General features: G+C 39.2%; 1 protein-coding gene across 8 annotated transcripts in view; it reads left to right on the top strand.

Annotated features, from left to right (window-relative positions):
- The window catches only part of BLNK (B cell linker), a 144,329-nt gene that overhangs the window by 116,216 nt on the left and 11,829 nt on the right, over window positions 1-16,284 (top strand). For all 8 annotated transcript variants that reach the window (XM_077822652.1, XM_077822654.1, XM_077822651.1 and 5 more), the window contains 13 exons: window positions 35-113; window positions 2,443-2,532; window positions 6,073-6,098; window positions 6,730-6,755; window positions 7,056-7,154; window positions 8,243-8,285; window positions 10,873-10,906; window positions 11,914-11,986; window positions 12,610-12,640; window positions 14,213-14,255; window positions 14,843-14,921; window positions 15,192-15,223; window positions 16,039-16,118. In XM_077822652.1, the coding sequence (XP_077678778.1) occupies window positions 35-113; window positions 2,443-2,532; window positions 6,073-6,098; window positions 6,730-6,755; window positions 7,056-7,154; window positions 8,243-8,285; window positions 10,873-10,906; window positions 11,914-11,986; window positions 12,610-12,640; window positions 14,213-14,255; window positions 14,843-14,921; window positions 15,192-15,223; window positions 16,039-16,118 (735 nt within the window). The remainder of the gene's footprint in view (window positions 1-34; window positions 114-2,442; window positions 2,533-6,072; window positions 6,099-6,729; window positions 6,756-7,055; window positions 7,155-8,242; window positions 8,286-10,872; window positions 10,907-11,913; window positions 11,987-12,609; window positions 12,641-14,212; window positions 14,256-14,842; window positions 14,922-15,191; window positions 15,224-16,038; window positions 16,119-16,284) is intronic.

The following is a 16,284-nucleotide window of genomic DNA, read 5'->3' as shown; positions in this document are numbered from 1 at the left end:
CTTAGCTTGTAGCTTTTCTCTGCATTTTTCTCAGGATGATTATATCGTGCCTGTAGATGATGACAATAACTACATTGAACCAACGGAAGGCAGTACCTCACCATCTACAAAACGTGAGTGTTAATCTTTTAAGCAAATGATAATTTTACTCTAGGGTAAACACCGTGCCACTGGATGTCTGTTGCTAGGGTTCATAGTAGGGCTGTCAAGCTATTAAAAATTAATCGTGATTAATTGCACTGTTAAATAATAATAGAATACCATTTATTTAAATGTTTTTGGATGTTTTCCACATTTTCAAATCTATTGATTTCAGTTACAACACAGAATATAAAGTGTACAGTTCTCATTTTATATTTTTGAGTACAAATGTTTACACTGTAAAAAAAAAAGAAAGAAATGGTATTTTTCAATTTCCACATTACAAGTACTGTAGTGCAATCTCTTTATCATGAAAATTGAACTTACAAATGTAGAATTATGTACAAAAAATAACTGCACTCAAAAATAAACCAATGTAAAACTTTAGCGCCTACAAGTCCACTCAGTCCTACTTCTTGTTCAACGAATGGCTCAGACAAACAAGTTTTTTTACATTTGCATGAGATAATGCTGCCTGCTTCTTGTTTACAATGTCACCTGAAAGTTAGACCAAGCGTTTGCATGGCACAGTTGTAGCTGGTGGCACAAGATATTTAGGTGCCAGATGCGCTAAAGATTTATATGTCCCTTCATGCTTTAAGGGCAGCATTACTACCATTCCAGAGGACGTGTCCATGCTGATGATGGATTCTGCTAGATAACGATCCAAAGCAGCAAGGACTGTCATGTGTTCATTTTCATCATCTGAGTCAGATGCTACCAGCAGAAGGTTGATTTTCTTTTTTAGTGGTTTGGGTTCTGTAGTTTCCACATCAGAGTGTTTCTCTTTTAAGACTTCTGAAAGCATGCTCCATACCTCGTCCCCCTCAGATTTTGGAAGGCACTTCAGATTCTTAAACCTTGGGTTGAGTGCTGTAGCTATCTTTATAAATGTCACCTTGGTACCATCTTTGAATTTTGTCAAATCTGCAGTGAAAGTGTTCTTAAAATGAACAACATGTGCTGTGTCATCATCAGAGACTGCTGTAACATGAAATATATGGCAGAAGGTGGGTAAAACAGAGCAGGAGACATACAATTCTGCCTCAAGGAGTTCAGTCACAAATTTAATTAATGCTTTTTTTTTTTTTAACGAGTGCCATCAGCACGGAAACATGTTCTCTGGAATGGTGGCCGAAGCATGAAGGGGTATATGAATGTTTAGCATATCTGGCACGTAAATCTCTTGCAATGCTGGCTACAAAAATGCCATGCAAACGCCTGTTCTCACTTTTAATTAAGAAGTGGGCAGCATTATCTCCCATAAATGTAAACAAACTTGTTTCTTGTAGCAATTGGCTGAACAAGAAGTAGGATTTCGTGGACTTGTAGGCTCTAAAGTTTTACATTTTTTTTGTTTTTGAGTGCAGTTATGTAACAACAACAAAATCTACATTTGTAAGTTGTACTTTCATGATAAAGAGATTGCATTACAGTACTTGTATGAGGTGCAGTGAAAAATATTATTTCTTTTATCATTTTTACAGTGCAAATATTTGTAAAAAAAATAATATAAAGTGAGCACTGTATAATTTGTATTCTGTGTTGTAACTGAAATTGATATATTTGAAAATTTAGAAAAACATCCAAAAATATTTAATAAATTTCAGTTCGTATTCTCTGAACAGTGCGATTTAAACTGCGATTAATCATGATTAATTTTTTGAATTACAATTAATTTTTTGAATTAATTGCATGAGTTAACTGTGATTAATCAACAGCCCTAGTTCATAATGAAGTGGGGAAAGCACTAAAGAGACTGCAGTCAAGTGAGGAGGGGCAGTGTGGGTCCTGTAGCTAGGAAAGTCCAAGGGCAAAAGTTTGGGTTGTCTTTCCCAACTGCCATGTTTGGCTCCTACCTCTCTTTCCATGACCTTTCACAGTCCTGCACCCCTACAACTGAGAATCTTGGCTTGGTTTGGCATGCCTCTCTTCTCATCCAAGAGTACCGCTTCATTAACATTCTCCACATGCTGGGGTGTCCCAGCAGATTTTTAACAAACAAATGTGGGGATTCATTTTTTACCTCAATTGCACCTGGGGGTTTACTTAGCTGTGCTAAAGTGAAAAGTCAGTTGAACAGTATGTGACTCTGCACTTTCACACGGTTGACAATCTTGGATATTTATGGCAAGGTGGAAGCACTGAGAATAAGGTTACTCACACGAGTCAGAGGCTCTTTTTCTGCCACAGATGAATTTCTCAAGGTCTCTTGACTAGCCTTCAGACCTTCTTTGTATTTGTTCTCATTTCATAGACATGACATTTGTATGTTTGTCTCTTTTTTTTATTTGTTTTAAGCTCCTGTAAACAGATCTACCAAACCAACAAAGCCAGTTCTTCCTAGCTCTACCACGTCCTCTCCTGCTCCTGTGTCTCCCTTCATGCTAGGTATGCGAAGTTTATATTGGTGTAAAAGGATCATCTTGTAGACACCCTGTTTTGACAATGGGGTTTGGAAATGCAATAGTATGATTTCTGGATGGAAAAAGTGTTACTATGTTGCACATAATTAGGGATGGCTGAACCAGCTCAGACTTTTGCTTATCCCTGGAAACAGCCAACTACTTGCCATTTGTTTCCTCCAATGGCAATTGGTGGGGGGGAAGGTGGATAATCTTGCTCCCTATCTATAAAAGTAGGAAGTCTGAAAGCCTGCTACGCCCTCCAATGGCAGGTATTCCTGGAGTGTGGCCCACGCACCGCAGGTTCATCCTCATGCCTCACTTTCATCTTCAGTGAACAGACAGGCTGTGTCTACACTGCCACTTTCAGCGCTAAAACTTTAGTCATTGAGGGGTGTGAAGAAACACCCCCTGAGCAGGGCTGGCTCTAGGCACCAGCAAAACAAGCAGGTGCTTCGGGCGGCACATTTCTAGGGTTGGCATTCTGGCGCCAGCCACGCTGCCCCTAGAAATGTGCCCCCGCCGCCCCAGCTCGCCTCCGCTCTGCCTCCGCCTGCTCCCCTGAGCGCGCCACCACCGCTCCGCTCCTCCCCCCGCCCTCCCAGGCTTGCCGCATGCAAAACAGCTGTTTCACGCAGCAAGCCTGGGAGGAAGGGAGGAGAAGCCGAGTGGCGGCACGATCGGGGGAGGCAGCAGTGGTGGAGTGGAGGTAAGCTGGGGCCGGGATTGGTTCCTCTACCCACCACCCCTCGCTCACCTCCACTCCACCTGCTCCCCTGAACATGCTGACTCTCCCTCGCCTGAGAGGGAGGGTGGAGAAGCGGAGCGGCGGCATGTTCAGGGGAGCAGGCGGAACAGAGGTGAGCTAGGGTGGGAAGGGGTGCGGGGCGGGGGGAGCCACAGGAAGCAATGGGGGGGGGGGAATGCAGCACGCCTGGGGGAGGAGGTGGGGCCAGGGATTTGGGGAAGGGGTTGGAAAGGGGCAGAGTTGAGGCAGAGCTGGGGGCAGGGGGGCGGCCACGAAAAAAAAGCTGGGGCAGCCAAAAATTTTTTTTGCTTGGGGCAGCAAAAATCCTGGCTGGCCCTGCCCCTGAGCAACAAAAATTTTAGCACTGAAAAGCGCCCGTACAGCGCTTTATCAGCGGCAGCAATGCTCCTGGCGATAAAGCTACCACTGCTCATTCGGGGTGGTTATTTTTTAATCGCCAGGAGAGCTCTTCCCTGGCGATAAAGTGTGACTACACTGCTCACATCACAGTGCTGCCATGGCCATGCTGTAACGTGGGCAGCGTAGACATACCCATAGATAGCATTCTGCTTAGGTGGAATGAGACCCAGTAATCCTTCCTACCTGGGTATTCCCACTGATCTTGTTGCTTGGTAATTTAAAAGGAAATTCTGGAGCATTCAAGATCCTTCCCTACATTCCCACAAGCACCACCCATCTACATGCTCGGAGGTTTTCCAATAGTAGGGGGCATTCTGGTGCATAAACTCCAGAGTGGTTGCATGGTTGGGTTTTTTGTTTGTTTGTTTTTAAGTTTAAAGCAAGGAGATCAAATCATCCCAGTGTAGGGCTTGCTGGGTCATGTTGCTCCAGAACTGTTGAAGAGGTTGCCCAGTAACCCACTTGATGGTAAGTTAGCACAACACTTGATTAGGAGGAGAATGCTGAATAGGACTTGATGATGAAAAGAAAGGAGACCTATCACAGGGGGTAATAAGCCCATGTAGGGAGAAAGACAGCTCTTTTGACAGCCAGGTAATTATGTAGTGAAGATAGGTCACAAAGCTGGCAAGGGACTTAAAGAACTTTAGGTTATTTGTATATACACACACACACACTCCCTCCCTCTCCACACTGAGCCTGACAATTCTGACCTAAACCTCTTGTGACTGTCTCATTGCTACAAATAAAAGTATTATTCTGTAAATGTTTTTCTGTATTCTCCAAGTCCTATTAAAAACCTAGCATTAGCCCAAAGCAATTTACTCAGTGTTTTATTTCAAAGATCCATCTGCTCATCTCTTCTATTGCAAGATAATTAAGTTACACTTGATGTGTTCAAAACATAAACCTATCACACATGTCTGTAAAATAGAAGCAAGTTCCCCTTCAGGTATTTCTGGTTTATAACAGCCATTTTCCCTATATTGTGTTTGAAATAGATCCCTGCACTATAAATCTGTTTTAAGAATGAATAAAACTGGAATAAGCTACTCGTCTTGAATTCATTTCTACTTTTTATTATTTTGCTTTAGTAAAAGTCAGACTTCAAATGGATCAATATAAGCTAAAAACACTTACCGGAACCAATAAATCATTGATCAATTATCGCATTTCAGTATAGGATGCCAAGATGAGTTTTTAAAATATTGAATCAAGACTCAGTCTTACTGAGATTATGTGGATTCTGATAGCTTTGTATATGCTTCTCTTGTTGTCACGTACTGTAAAAGGAAGTTTATTTGGAAAGAGAAAATAAGGACAAAAGCAAAAAAAATGGTGGGATATTTTCTTCTGTAATTGCAAACATGTGTTTAATCCTCTTTAGCTAAGTAGTGCCAGTTGTATGCTGTATTGCTTCCTAGCCATGGCATTAATTGCCCAGAATGTAACCTTTACAAACTAGTTACACAATTCTTACCAAGCATTACGCATATTCATTTTCATTAGGAATTTGTTTAACTTCCAAGCCATAGTTACAAAAGTTCTCTCTGATTTGCAGTTGTATCACATAATTTTTCAGACATCTTTAAACCCCTTTTCAGTGTTGTGATTTCCTGTTAATCACAGTTTCTAAGCAACAATTTTCTTGATGGATTTTAAACAAATAAAACAGCTCCCTCTAGTGGGTATTAGAGTACTTGCCAGATTACAGTTCTGACTTTGCTAAAGTTAAAATATAATACAACCTTGCTTCACTACACTCGGTGAAGCTGGATTTAGATTATGGCATTAATTATTTTAATGTTTTTTTTTAATATTCATGATTTACAATCTGTTGGTATTTCTGTGAGCAAGTAAAACCCCTGCAATAATGAACAGGAGCTCAGAGCTAATAGTGTGGCGATATAAAGGACTCAGACCAGTGGTTTACAGTTCATTAGGTCCTTCTTCACCAAGGTTAGAGGAAGGTTTAAAGGTCATCCAAGTGTGATAACATTAAAAACTGTTCCTAGTTCAGGTTCTTTTCTTGCCTTTTCCACTAAGAATGGTACAAAAATAAAGGTTATTTGGGTGCAATGTAATTCCTGTAATTGTTGACTGTGAATATGGATTTTTGTCCTTTTCATCGTAAGTTTACAGTTAAAAAGGAGTAAGGCACAGTTTATTATGAATAAGACAAGAAGAATCAGTCCCTAAGTGAGAGCATTCACATGTCCTAAAATTATCTTTTCCCCAGAAGAATCTTATTTTCTCTTTAAAAGCAGAACTTTGATGTAAATTCCAAACTGTATTTCTGTCAAAAGAGACCTGTGATTCTCTTTTTTAACTACAGAATATTTTTTTTTCCCCGTTCAGACGTCTATGAGGTTCCTGAAGAAGAGGTAAGACCTTACATACATTTTATGGGTCATACTTCCTGCACTATACATGCATGTTGCAACTTGAAAGCACTGTATCCTGTGGTGCAAAATCATTCAGAATAAATGAGAGAGTAAACCATTGTATCAACTCTTTAATAGAGAGAAAATTGGAACAAACCTATGCCACTGAGAATGGTGCCCCATTCCCCTGGTAACTTCATAACTCCATCTCCCTCCACCAAATGGCAGTGAAAACTTGTTCTACTTACTACAAGTTGTTAGGTGGGGTAAGGCTTCCAGCTCTGCTTAATGTGATCCAGCCTTAGAAGCATAGACCTAAGGGACCATTTTCTAGAAGTGATGCCCCACCTAAGGAAACATGAACTGTTTTGACATGATAATTTTCTTCCCACCTCCCAGTACTGACATGACATATAACTTAGTATCATGCTTGGGGTTACACTGATATAGCAGTGGTCATTTTCTGGGTACCCCATCTTTACGCATATTCCTAATAGTCAGTGTTTTGTTGGAGATACATGCTCCAATAAATAAGATATCACAAAGGCAGCTTAAAATCCTATATTAGCACAAATGAATTTTATTAAATACAGATATGACCAAGTTATTAACAGTGCATTTTCTCTTAAAGGAAGAGCCATCACCACCAACAAGCAGGTAATTCATTACCATGAAATTCTGTACATTATTAAAAGTTTCTTATACCTTGTCAAGAAATATACTTTGATAACATGTGAGCATTGTCTAAATATATAGATATTTAATACCTATGTATCTCAATAGAAGAGGTACCGGATTAATAAAATATTGTAATATTTCTTGATGAACTTTCAGAATGAGAACACACAATACATACACTCAAATACATTGTGTTGTCTAGGATTACACAGACTTTTGCCTTTTTAATTCAGTATTTTTTGTATAATGTTTCTAACTTCACTTGTGTTGTCTTATTAGGATCACTAAACCTCTTCCTCCCAAGCCTGTTCAGAGTACAGGAGGACGTTCCCACTTGCTCAACTCAGCCAAAGAATCCTCTAAACCAGACACTTCTAGGTTAGTTAAAAGCAGCTTTCGTTTCCTCAAGCGTGGAGCAAACACTGGAGGAAGCAGATTCTTCACCACACCTCAGCGTGCCTAGCTATTGCATGGCCTTCAGCCAATGAATTATTATTAGGCCATATGTACAAACTACCTAGGCATGAGGGGGTGAGTTAAGAATGAAATTTCTCAATTAACTCTCAGTATCCTGGCTTTAATGGATTTGCCAGAGGTGTAATACTTCCTTAATGTATTTTTTGCTGTTTAACATAACATGAAGCAGGAGATTGCAATAGCTGATTCCTGCCAACACAAATGATTTGAGGAGTAGGCGAGGTTAGGATGCTTATTACCAAACCCATATACCCATTTTGAAAAGAAGTGTTAGAGCAAGATAGAGGGGCAGCCCTGTCCTCCCCCTTACCAAGGCATGGAGGTTCAGGACAGTGGTAGAACAAATGAAATTCCACCCAGTGGAGTGGGGACACAATTCTGGGACCCAGTGATGGAAGTGAGAACCCCTGCATGCCAGAGCCAAGCTCCACAAGGGGTCTCTGTGCCCAAGCAAATATGGAGTTTTTAGGTTGGGTGTGATTGAGGGGTAGGGCAAGGCTGGTGGACCCATAAGTACATGACGCCCACCCATGGATCAGGTGCATAGGAACAAAGCTAGCTCTTGCTATAATCTGTTCCTTCCATGTGTCCCCAGGAACATACAGTGCCCGTAAGGGAGTGTGGAGGGGCCAGAAGGAGACAGGGTCTCATCCCCACACATGCCCTAAGGAGTGAGTTGGGTGAACCAGGAAAAAGCAGGCTGCCCTCACCCCGTGCATAAGAGGGAGCATGGGGAGTGAAGGTGCAGAGCTGCACCTGGCCTCCCCCTGGGATAGCACGGCTCCACCCAGTCTCCAACTCAGGGCTGTGTGTTAAGGCACAACCTTACCCGGAGCAAACTGCAGCAGAACATAGTTATAACTAACAACCTATTTACTAAGGAATACTATGTATCTTAAAACTTAAGAGAACTACCACCTTTGGGCTCAGCAATTTTCAATGAAATCAGAAAAATATTTACCATTTAAATCATGTTGTGTGTTTTCCAGAAATATTCTTCCTCTTCCCAGAAACCATCCTCAGCAAAAAGCAGTGAGTAGCTAAACACCATTAGAAAAGAATGCATTTAAATGGTGAAGGGCAGTGCTGGTATCTGAATTATATACTGCTATTTGTTATTATCTGTATTACAGAGACAGTATAGAATTGTGGATTACTCTGGAATGTAAACAGATCCAAAGCATCAAAGAGCTACAGACTCATGCCATAATATTATAATTGTGGAATTAAAACTCCAAATGTATCCTTCGTATTCAAAATATTAACATGATTTCTTACAAGTCATGATGGTATGAAAGGAATAGCGGATATATACAACCAAGACGCTGACACTTTTATATCCATGAGTAAGCCCTGTTGAACTGAGTAGATGTGTTTGCGTGAGAGAGAAAATGAACCCTATTTCTGTATTTTCCACCCTTTTGGGTCTAATATCTCCCATATATTGATGGAGAATATATTCATAATCCCCATTAAATCCCCAGTCTACAAATAAACCCTTTCCAATGGAAAAATTCCAGTGCCCGACCCATGACCTTGATTTTCAAAAGTGACTAGTGATTTTGGGTGCCCAACTTGAAGCACCTTCAAGGATCCTGATTTTCAGAGGGTGGATGATTAACGCTTTCTGAAAATCAGGCCTCTTTTTATATTATAAAAATGATAAAAAAAGATAGTTCAATCTACAAGTTGAAGCATGCAGGGGCAAATGAATGTTTAGCATATCTGGCATGTGACTACCTTGCAACACCAGCTACAAGAGTGCCATGTGAATGCCAGTTCTCACTTTCAGGTGACTCTGTAATTAAGAAGCGGGCAGCATTATCTCCCATATATGTAAACAAACTTGTTTGCCTTAGCGATTGGCTGAAGAAGAAGTAGGACTGAATGGACTTGTAGGCGCTAAAGTTTTACATTGCTCTCCAAAATAACACAGTTACATGAAAAAAAAATCTACATTTATAAGTTGCCCTTTCATGATAAAGAGATTGCACTACAGTACTTATATCAGGTGAATTGAAAAAATACTATTTCTTTTGTTTATTTTTTACAGTGCAAATATTTGTAATAAAAATAAAATAAAATGAGCATTGTACACTTTGTATTCTGTTTCAGAGTAGCAGCCATGTTAATCTGTATCAGCAAAAATCAACATCTGATGAAGTTTTAGCCCATGAAAGCTTATGTCCAAATAAATTTGTTAGTCTCTCAGGTGCCAAAAGCACTCCTTGTTTTTTTGTATTCTGTATTGTAACTGAAATCAGTATATTTGAAAATTTAGAAAAAAACAACCAAAAATATTTATAATATATTTAAATTGGTATTCTATTATTTAACAGTGTGATTAATCACAACTTTTTTAAAATCTTACATTTAACTGTGATCATTTTTTAATCGTTTGACAGACTTATAAGTAATTAAGTTATATTTAATCACGAGAATTAATTAAGAGCTAAAAAGTTAAAACAATAGTCAGAACAAAGTACTTTTATTTCTATTCTGAATCTTTTTTAAAATGTTGGTCAAATTTAATCAAAAATCAACAAATTTGCATTAAACGTCTTGATTTTGAAGAAATAGGATTTTCTGATGGGGGTAAAGCGTTCCACTGAAAATTTTTCAGCCACCTGTAGGTTTTATACAATCATTTCTGAGGCACAGAATCAGTAGCAGAGGTGGGAACTGACTCCTCATAATCTACTCTAATCATTATGCCAAACACACATTATGACTCTTATGATAGCAAAAGCCATAACTAAAATTAAGTTGGGACCTTGATTATAACCCTCATTTCTCATATGCTCACACCTGCGAGACATTCTTCTTTGGGGTTTAACCTTTTCATGCTTGATGATGAATTTTTTGGAAAAGCATAAACATGATCCTGTCAGTATTTCTGAGTTATTAGAAAATTTAAAAAAAAAAATTTCATGCATGGCACATCTTGGAGTTAGTTGCTCGCAAGAGTTGCTGTGGAGGAGGGAACTAAGCGTTCAAGACCCCTAAAAGTCACCTCTGTTTACAAGAAAGGAAAGGAAAGATTAAATGAATCTCCTGCCCACTGCTAAAGTCCTCAACTATGTTTTGGGAGACAGAAACCCAGTACATTTCCTTGTTGTCAAGTGCCCCAACAGTCCTCCCAGATGTCAAAGCCTCTGACTGCTTCTAAAATGTAGTGTTTTCAATGAAAAAATAACTATAGCACACTGAAAATTTGGGCACAGATAAAAAACACAGTTGATGCTCTATTGATTGTATTAGTGAATTTTTTGTTCCCTGGTCTAGCATGCTACGTGAACCAGGGCATTTTACTGCTGAATTTAGCTCCAGTTTACTATGGAGTACTTGGAGCTTGAGGATCATTAACATCTACCATGCTGGGGTGTTAAGAATGAATTAATTGTTTGTTAAGTGATTTCAAATAGCTGGATGAAATGTACTAGAGAGGCTTAATATAATATACACTCTATACAAACATTTTAGACATTGTTGCAATTCTATATGGTCCATACCAGAACATTTTAGTCCATTCCCCATAGATTCTACTTACATATTTATCTTTTTTACAATTGTTGCATTGTAAGTGTGAGCTGACAAATACTGTGTATTTCAATTTCAGGAGCACGAAAGGAATGAAGCACATAATGATGAAAGTAAGTATTTTGCACTGAAGACATGGGGATTGCTAGAAAGATTTTTGGTCAATATATTATTGACTACCTCAAATGCAGTAGTACGTTCCTTTAAGTTTAAACTGCAACCATCAGTGTTAAGAAAGGGAGTTTAATGAACAGCTAAAGAGCTTAGTCAATGTGAAGACAAGTCAGGAAACAACTTGCTTTAGACTTGAGTTGTTGTTTTTGTACTCAGTGTAAACCAGGAGTTCTCAACCTGCTATAAAAAGTCCATAACCCACCTGTGCCACAGTAACTGGTTTTCTGCATATAAAAGCCAGAGCTGGCATTAAGGGGTAGCAAGCAGGGCAATTACCTGGGGCTCCATGCCACAAGGGCCCCCGCAAAGCTACATTGCTTAGGTTTTGGCTTCAGCCCCTGGTGGTGGTGCTCAGGCTCCCGGGCTTCAGCCCCGTGCCAGGGGGCTTTGGCTTTCTGCTCTGGGCCCCAGCGAGCCTAACGCTGGCCCTGCTTGGCAGACTCTCTGAAACCTGCTTGCGGCCCCCTAGGGACTCTAGGGGTCCCTCTGGGCCCCTGGTTGAGAACTGTTGGTGTAGACTATATACATAGATGCTCTGTACTGGTAGAAGTAGGGCTTTCACCAATGTGACTTACCCTGGAGAGTTACAGAATTAAGACATACTGTACTGCATTGCATTAAGGGTTTGCACTGATGTAGCTACACCAATGCAAATTTCCCAAATCTAGAAAGCTCTTAATCATGAATTCCCCTCCACAGCCATTGATGCCCAGTGTCCCCTTACCACAGTCCTTGATGGCAGCAATGTAGTGGAAGCGCTCACCACCACCGAGAAGGGGCTGAGGGAATCTCTCTCCACTCAGAGTATGAAAATGGAGTGATGCATAATCTTTTCTTCAGGGACTATAAGTGCCACCTAAAAACATTTCAGAATGATTATTAAAAAAAACCCCAATGCTCAGATATGTTAAATACTATATACTAAATATGTTGTGTGGGTATTTAGATCACAGCAGCACTGGAGCTCAGGACTTCAAACTTCCCTCTAGTGCAACTCCATCACCATTACCAAGGGCAATGTGAGTAACAAAATATCACTGCTTCTCTTTCATTGTTAATTGCTGGATTTATTAATAACTAAATCCTGCTCTTACTGGAGGCAACCATCAAAGCAAAAGTTGTCTGTCCATGAACCATGAGTCCAAAGCAAGAGGCATCCTGCCCTGGCAAGAACAAGGTGGGATTGCTGGTTGCAGGCCACTCTACTATTTCTCCAAGCTGGGGCAGTTTGCATACTGGAATTGTTTCCAATTACTATATGCTGCTGCTGACAGAAAACCTTCTGGCCAGCTTGAGACAATCAAATGCTGCAGTGATGAGATCTTCAGCAATACCTGTGCATGTATAAAGTCATGCTCCTTTTCTTACAAACCACCCTCCCACTAGCCATGAGCTGGTTCTTTGCAGGACATAGCTTTCTCACACATCTTGGTATGGTTCCCACCACTACCTTTGAAACCTATATTAAACGCAACACAGCTTCTGCCCCTTTTTCTCTATTACATCAGCCCAAGGAAGGGCAGGATTCAACCCAAAATCCCACCTCTGCCAATAATATTATGAGTAACAGTTAACTATATACATGATTGTTCAATGCACTGCATGTGTCTTTTAAATAACCACTTACTTTTTCAATCCTCAGAAAGAAGACACCTAATCCAGTAAAACCACCAGTAAGTTGAATTTGTATTTTCATAATGATACTGTACAGTATCCCACCTGTGATTATTAATATGCTTGTAAAACTGAACTTTGTATAAATACAGTTTCTTTAATGGGAAGTAAGGAAAGAATTAAGAGTATTTTTGCCCCTTGATTAATTAACATTAATAGAAGTTACATACAGAATTGGAGAGAGGGTGATACACTCAAGAGTCTGTTACCACAAGAATGGCAGAAAATCCTCTGGCCTGCCACAGAGACTATTCTAACTATTAAAAAATGTTTTGGGGTCATCATGAAGGCTTTAATATATAAAATATGTGGAAGCAAGAAGGGTGGCAATCATTTATAATAGCATATATGCAATTAAAGGGAATCACAAGGACTTGGCTATGGAATGTATATTAACTCAGCAGCAAAGGGAAAACACACATGTGCATTCCTGAAAACTAATTTAGATTAAATACACCTGGGGTAGTTTTTTCCCCCCCAGAGAGTTATCAGCATATGAATTCTCTTCCCTAGGAGATAGTGGTAGAATACACATTAGTGGGACTCAAGAAAACAAATAAGAATTATTTGGAACCATGTTCTGCCCTCAGATTGCATCCAGAAATTCCCAGTGATGTGTGTAGGAGTTTCCCCTAGGGAATGAGAATAAAATATCATCCTAGAACAAGAGTCATATCTCAAGGTAAAAATGGGCTTTTATCTTGTCTCCCTTGCTCATAAACAGGTTTGGAGTCTTTCCAAGTTTATGTTGCAAAATCTATCTGATCATATTTACACAATCATCCAGCTGAATTCCTTGTATGAGAAGGCAATGCCCGTATTTCCCCAATCAAAACATCCCTGTCAATTTCAAGTGTACATAACAAGTGGAAAAATCTTTTCTTCAAACTAAACACACACACCCTTTTGCCAACATGTCATATTGCTTTTCATGACCATTTACTGTTGCAACATTACTAAAGAATGGGATACTGTTAAATTAATCATATTTTAAGCAAGTTCCTATACCTACCAACAACTGGGATTATTAAAACCGGAAAAAAAATTTAAAAAGTTCATTTCCAACTCTCTTATTCTGCACTTAGTTTATATATTTCTTCCAGCTTGGACAATGAACGTTGCAAAATTTAGCTTGCAAATATTACACAGGAGCATTGGTTTAAAATGTGAACACTATTTTTATAATAAATATATTGTATGGAAACATTTCTATTGCGCTTAAGCTTTTGGAAAACCCTCTTAACAAAAATCTAAATTTTGATCCAAAATTTAAGTGGATAGTTCTCTACCACGTTTAAAGGATACATTGTGTAGCATGTTTAAGATGCAAACAGAAAACCAATAACCTCTTAATCTAACTTTTGTATGCTATTATTTTATAATGATTGTTTAGGAGTTCGTGCATGTTTTGAGCTCTATAATATACATGTAATTGTTCTCCACTACAGGTATCGGGGGCTTTTGTATAATACTGAAACAAAGATATTCTATAGCAATGTCTATTTTACAAAATATTAACTGGATGTCATTGAAGTATACAAATGTTTTGATTGACATTTGTTTTATTGTAGAAACCAAGTTTACACCACAAAGAGAATTTAAATGTTACTGAAGGTAAATTATTTCTGTTACACTGAAAAAAGTTCATGTTCACAAGAATTGAACTTTTGCTTTTTAGTGATTTAGAACCTGAATCAGCCCCCGTTACTTGAATTGAGTAGCATTTTTCTCTGCAAGCAGTCCCATTGAAATCAGCGGGGCTATAGGCAGAGTAATAGACTGATCAAAGGGTGAAATTCACACCACAAGAGAGCCATTTGGAGGATGTAAGCGGGCCCCCGGGGCAGAGGAGAATGCCACCGAAAGTGAGTAAGGGTGGAAGAATCTGGCCCTCCTGGTTTCACTTTTTCATTTGCTATTGTTATTAGTTAAACGTCCTGTGCTTTAATTCACTAGCATTAAGGGGAAATATCACACCACTCATTTGTAAACAGTCCCCATTTAAATCAATAGGGAGCACTGCCTGAAAATCTGTGGTAAAAATATGGTCTAGTGTGCCTGAGCATTTCACTTATGGAAAAGGCACAGTAAAAATAACGTTTATTCTACAAATTTAAAAAATGAATTAAAGTTGTCATCTCTCACTTGGGGTGATTATTTTTAAAGCTAATCCTGAATCTACAACTTTTTCCATATTACAGAGAAACCTATAGCAGCTGAACGGCGACGAGGTCCCAGCCAAGAGATCCCTCTTCCACCCCTACCAACGACAGCCCAAAAGTAAAAGCTACTTTCATTTCCTTTCTTAGAGACTAGACTCACTACTAAGTTTGAACAAAATGATGTGAGAGATTCAGGGGGAAGCATTCTTCCCTTTTAAAGTTCTATTTCTTGAGACTTTTACTTCAGTCTTCAACCTCATGAGGGAACATATACATCACCACATACTCTCCATTATTGCTTTCTTCCATACACATGTTCAGTTATTCAGATGTAGGTGTTAAGTAGACATCCTCATACCTTTCAATAATCTCTAAATATTTATTTCAGGCCATTATTTCAAAAGCTACCAGCCCTACCAAGTAAGTACAATTTATCTTTTAAGTAAGTCTGGGTTTATTTCAATTGCCACATATATATTCATTGGATTCTGAATATGTTGGGCTCTGTAACACATACAAGAATGAGATTAAAATACTCAGCTGGTTGTATGGTATTAACTTAATTAGTACAATTATGCAAGACCAGTGGGACTTACTGGGAAAGTCAATGGGAGTTGGGCACCTAATTCCCCTTTGTGCCTCTGAAAGTCAAAATCTAAGCCAGTTTGGGCTAAATTCTATAAAATTCCATCTGGCTTCCATACCACACAAGACCCCCCAAATAGAAAATTTTTCTGGGCTGGTTCAGTTTGCAACTTGGAAGCCAGATGAAGTTTTTATTGAATCCAGCCATTTGTTCTCGCATTACAGAAAAAAAATGTAATACTTTCATTATGACTAATGCTTAAGTTCTGCTGTAAATAATACTTTTAAGAGGCAGTTGGAAATATTTCAGTTTACAGTTTCAAATGTAGGGCAAGATTTCCTATATGCAGTTCATTATTTTTACACAGATAGAAATGTAAATTAGGTAAAATGATAATATATACCAGAAAGATTTCAGCATTTCCATTATATGGTTATTAATTATCCAGAGAATTTTAATAGGCTGCAGAATTTAGTTTTATGAAGATATTGGTCACTCTCAAAGTGGGATGGATTTTTCTCCTTATTCCTTTAGCCAACAGAGTTATGACAATCCACAGCATTATTGTTTCCTCCTACTTCTGCCCCCAACAAAATAATAGGAATAGTTACACTGGACACTTACACATGTTACACCTTGTTCTTCCCAGAACCGCCAGACACGGCAAACCGCACAACGGGCACTCTTCCACGTAGCAGCATTTCAGCTAGTTTGGAGACTACAGACCAGGTATGAAATTAGCTCAGGGTAAAAAGAGACACATGAGGAATCATGTGCCGTCAGGCTCTGTTGTAAGAGGAGTCTTACAGAGAGACCCCTGGCTGTCTGATCCTATACTTCTTCATACCACCTACTCTCCAAGAAAGCATAATCCTGTGCTGAGGGTGCTTGTGGT

The sequence above is a fragment of the Eretmochelys imbricata genome, chromosome 7 (assembly GCF_965152235.1).
Source record: "Eretmochelys imbricata isolate rEreImb1 chromosome 7, rEreImb1.hap1, whole genome shotgun sequence".
Taxonomy (NCBI): Eukaryota; Metazoa; Chordata; order Testudines; family Cheloniidae; genus Eretmochelys; species Eretmochelys imbricata.
This window is presented reverse-complemented; position numbering and strand designations above follow the sequence as displayed.